We start from the raw sequence: 1,123 nt of genomic DNA on the forward strand, positions 1-1,123 counted from the left end.
GGACACGGCGGAGATCGCCTTCCAGGTCAAGGAGCAGCTGCTGAAGCACAACATCGGGCAGCGGGTGTTCGGCCACTACGTGCTGGGGCTGTCGCAGGGCTCGGTCAGTGAGATCCTGGCCCGGCCCAAGGCCTGGCGCAAGCTCACGGTGAAGGGCAAGGAGCCCTTCATCAAGATGAAGCAGTTCCTGTCGGACGAGCAGAACGTGCTGGCCCTGCGGACCATCCAGGTGCGGCAGCGAGGTGAGGACGCACCCTCCTGGCCGGACCCAGGGGACGGGCCGACTCCCGGCTTCCAGCGGGGACAGCCAGGGCGAGCCGCTGCCCTCCTGAGAAACCAGGGGCTGTCTTGCCGCCCCCATCCTGCTCGCCAGCCTCCGGGGCAGCTCCCATGGCGGTGGTGGGGGAGGCTGCCCGGGAGGACTCCTGGTCAAGCCTCAGCTTCCCCATCCTGCTGGTCACGGTCTTGCCAGGTCTGACTTTTAGGGTGAGCCTGAGTTCGCGTCCCACTGAGTAACCTCGGGCAACACACTGTAGCTCCCCTGTGCCTCGGTTTCCTCATGTGTCCACCTCGGGTTGGGAGGCGTCATCAGCGAGTGCAAAGCCCAGAGCAGCTGGCGAGGACGCCACGGCGGTGCTGCTGCCGCTGTCCTGGCCATTATTTGCAGCCACGGTCACCCCGGTGTCCAGTTTGTCGCAGACTGAAAAGCAGCGGCCCAGCCTGGAGCCCCTCGGGAGGAGATGGCAGCCCTGCTCTTCAGCCCCAACGTGCAGGTCCCCACAGCAGATGCCTTCTTGCCCCCCCAGGCAGCATCACCCCAAGAATCCGCACGCCGGAGACAGGCTCTGACGATGCCATCAAGAGCATCCTGGAGCAGGCCAAGAAGGAGATCGAGTCGCAGAAGGGGGGTGAGTGTGATGGCACAGGTGGATGGGGCCCCACAGGAGTCCACGCAGACCCCAGCCCGTGGCCCAGCGAGATCTGGGCCTGGGAAGAGCCCACCTGTGTCCCCTGCCCAGAGGCCGCCCGCCCTGGGTGGCTTCTTCCATTTAAATGAGCTGCAGTTAAATGAGAGGGCGACTTCTGCGCTCGGGCCACGTCTGCGTGGCAGGCAGGTGGCACG

The 1,123-nt window shown here is 65.5% G+C and overlaps 1 protein-coding gene across 1 annotated transcript in view; it reads left to right on the forward strand.

Annotated features, from left to right (window-relative positions):
* The window catches only part of CUX2 (cut-like homeobox 2), a 195,402-nt gene that overhangs the window by 179,299 nt on the left and 14,980 nt on the right, over nucleotides 1-1,123 (forward strand). The window contains exons 14-15 of the mRNA XM_012730883.1: nucleotides 1-242; nucleotides 807-908. Coding sequence (XP_012586337.1) covers nucleotides 1-242; nucleotides 807-908 — 344 coding nt within the window. The remainder of the gene's footprint in view (nucleotides 243-806; nucleotides 909-1,123) is intronic.

Source organism: Condylura cristata, unplaced genomic scaffold (assembly GCF_000260355.1).
Source record: "Condylura cristata isolate star-nosed mole 26May11 unplaced genomic scaffold, ConCri1.0 scaffold00029, whole genome shotgun sequence".
NCBI lineage: Eukaryota > Metazoa > Chordata > Mammalia > Eulipotyphla > Talpidae > Condylura > Condylura cristata.